The sequence below is a fragment of the Eucyclogobius newberryi genome, unplaced genomic scaffold, assembly GCF_026437365.1.
Source record: "Eucyclogobius newberryi isolate DKJ021-1_F unplaced genomic scaffold, fEucNew1.0.hap1 SCAF_2, whole genome shotgun sequence".
Lineage (NCBI taxonomy): Eukaryota > Metazoa > Chordata > Actinopteri > Gobiiformes > Gobiidae > Eucyclogobius > Eucyclogobius newberryi.
In genome coordinates, this window is record NW_027315834.1 from 47,493,219 (window position 1) to 47,496,040 (window position 2,822).

The following is a 2,822-nucleotide window of genomic DNA, read 5'->3' on the forward strand; positions in this document are numbered from 1 at the left end:
TGCCGATTAAGTGAATTTGAAGGACCTTTAATTGCCACTGGAGCAGGTCTACAGAATGGACACAAGTACGAGCAACTACATTATATCACATCCTGTTTCAAGAGTTTAAATGTAAAATGTGCACAGTTTAAATGAGGAACAACGAGTAGCTGCAGAGGACAAACATTAAGTGCATTTGACCTTAAGCACGTGTAAACAACGGGCCCTTTATCAGCTCCAGTGGGCGTGGCACACACTGTGTTATTGACATCGTTTGAAGATAATGAGCAAACATCAGATCATGTGAGACAGAAATACAAAAGAAAGCTTTAATCTGGACTTTTCTGATGCATGAACAACACGATTAGAAAAAAGTCCTCAAAAAGGGCGTGGGTGTGGGGTGTGGCTTAACCCCGAGTGGCCCATGATACAGTAAAAACATCATTCTGAGCGTTTGCTGCGATCGCTTTGACAAAAAGGAAAAATACAACAATAAAAATGTCTATAAAATACAAAAAAGGAGCTGCAGTAGCACTAAAGTCTAGTCTAAGTCTGGGGACGGCGGGTTCTGGGACACGTCTTGATTCTAGTAGATGCCGAGCTTGTCCCAGAAGTCGCAGATGTGGTCCCGGGTCCCGATCTGAGCGTGGGACCTCACGGTGAGGTTCATGACGAGCCAGCCGCTGCTGTCCGAGTACCGGGGCCACAGCGGCAGCCTCTGCTGGCGGCAGAAGCCCGTCTGGCCCCCGCGGCCGGACGGGTCGCCGCTGTGCGCCCACTCGCCCCAGTAACACAGCACGCGATTGGACAGCAGGCGCTCCGGGGGGGTCATGCTCAGGTTGGCCACCGGGGCGGAGTTAAAGACGAAGGGCAGCTCTGCCCCGTGACACGCGTGGTCGTAGCAGAAGGACAGGCCGGACCACACCCGGGGGTCCGAGGCCACGTGGTCGAACACGTACATCCAGATGTGGCTGCCCGCCGCCGCCCCGGAGCGGGCGGAGCGGCGAGCCGGGCACAGGAAGATGTAGTCGGTGACGATCTGAGGGGACAGAGACGTCAATGACACTGAGACCAAGACCGGACAGAGACCAGGACTAAACCAGGGACCAGGACTAAACCAGAGACCAAGACCGGACAGAGACCAGGACTAAACCAGGGACCAGGACTAAACCAGAGACCAGGACTAAACCAGGGACCAGGACTAAACCAGAGACCAGGACCAGACAGAGACCAGGACTAAACCAGAGACCAGGACTAAACCAGGGACCAGGACTAAACCAGAGACCAGGACCAGACAGAGACCAGGACTAAACCAGAGACCAGGACTAAACCAGAGACCAGGACCAGACAGAGACCAGCACTAAACCAGAGACCAGGACTAAACCAGAGACCAGGACTAAACCAGGGACAAAGACCGGACAGAGACCAGGACTAAACCAGAGACCAGGACTAAACCAGAGACCAAGACTAAACCAGAGACCAGGACTAAACCAGGGACCAGGACTAAACCAGAGACCAGGACTAAACCAGAGACCAGGACTAAACCAGGGACCAGGACTAAACCAGAGACCAAGACCGGACAGAGACCAGGACTAAACCAGAGACCAGGACTAAACCAGGGACAAAGACCGGACAGAGACCAGGACTAAACCAGAGACCAGGACTAAACCAGAGACCAAGACTAAACCAGAGACCAGGACTAAACCAGGGACCAGGACTAAACCAGAGACCAGGACTAAACCAGAGACCAGGACTAAACCAGGGACCAGGACTAAACCAGAGACCAAGACCGGACAGAGACCAGGACTAAACCAGAGACCAGGACTAAACCAGGGACCAGGACTAAACCAGAGACCAAGACCGGACAGAGACCAGGACTAAACCAGAGACCAGGACTAAACCAGAGACCAAGACCGGACAGAGACCAGGACTAAACCAGAGACCAGGACTAAACCAGAGACCAAGACCGGACAGAGACCAGGACTAAACCAGAGACCAGGACTAAACCAGGGACCAAGACCGGACAGAGACCAGGACTAAACCAGGGACCAGGACTAAACCAGGGACCAAGACCGGACAGAGACCAGGACTAAACCAGAGACCAGGACTAAACCAGAGACCAAGACCGGACAGAGACCAGGACTAAACCAGAGACCAGGACTAAACCAGGGACCAAGACCGGACAGAGACCAGGACTAAACCAGAGACCAGGACTAAACCAGGGACCAGGACTAAACCAGAGACCAGGACTAAACCAGGGACCAGGACTAAACCAGAGACCAAGACCGGACAGAGACCAGGACTAAACCAGAGACCAGGACTAAACCAGAGACCAAGACTAAACCAGAGACCAGGACTAAACCAGGGACCAGGACTAAACCAGAGACCAAGACCGGACAGAGACCAGGACTAAACCAGAGACCAGGACCAGACAGAGACCAGCACTAAACCAGAGACCAGGACTAAACCAGGGACCAAGACCGGACAGAGACCAGGACTAAACCAGAGACCAGGACTAAACCAGAGACCAAGACCGGACAGAGACCAGGACTAAACCAGAGACCAGGACTAAACCAGAGACCAAGACCGGACAGAGACCAGGACTAAACCAGAGACCAGGACTAAACCAGGGACCAAGACCGGACAGAGACCAGGACTAAACCAGGGACCAGGACTAAACCAGGGACCAGGACTAAACCAGAGACCAAGACCGGACAGAGACCAGGACTAAACCAGGGACCAGGACTAAACCAGGGACCAGGACTAAACCAGAGACCAAGACCGGACAGAGACCAGGACTAAACCAGAGACCAGGACTAAACCAGAGACCAGGACTAAACCAG

At 53.3% G+C, this 2,822-nt stretch overlaps 1 protein-coding gene across 1 annotated transcript in view; it reads right to left on the reverse strand.

Moving 5' to 3' along the window:
* Positions 1-312: 312 nt before the first annotated feature.
* Positions 313-2,822, reverse strand: part of LOC140367005 (crystal protein) — a 12,331-nt gene continuing 9,821 nt past the window's right edge. The window contains exon 8 of the mRNA XM_072453291.1: positions 313-1,018. Coding sequence (XP_072309392.1) covers positions 566-1,018 — 453 coding nt within the window. The 3' untranslated portion in view covers positions 313-565. The remainder of the gene's footprint in view (positions 1,019-2,822) is intronic.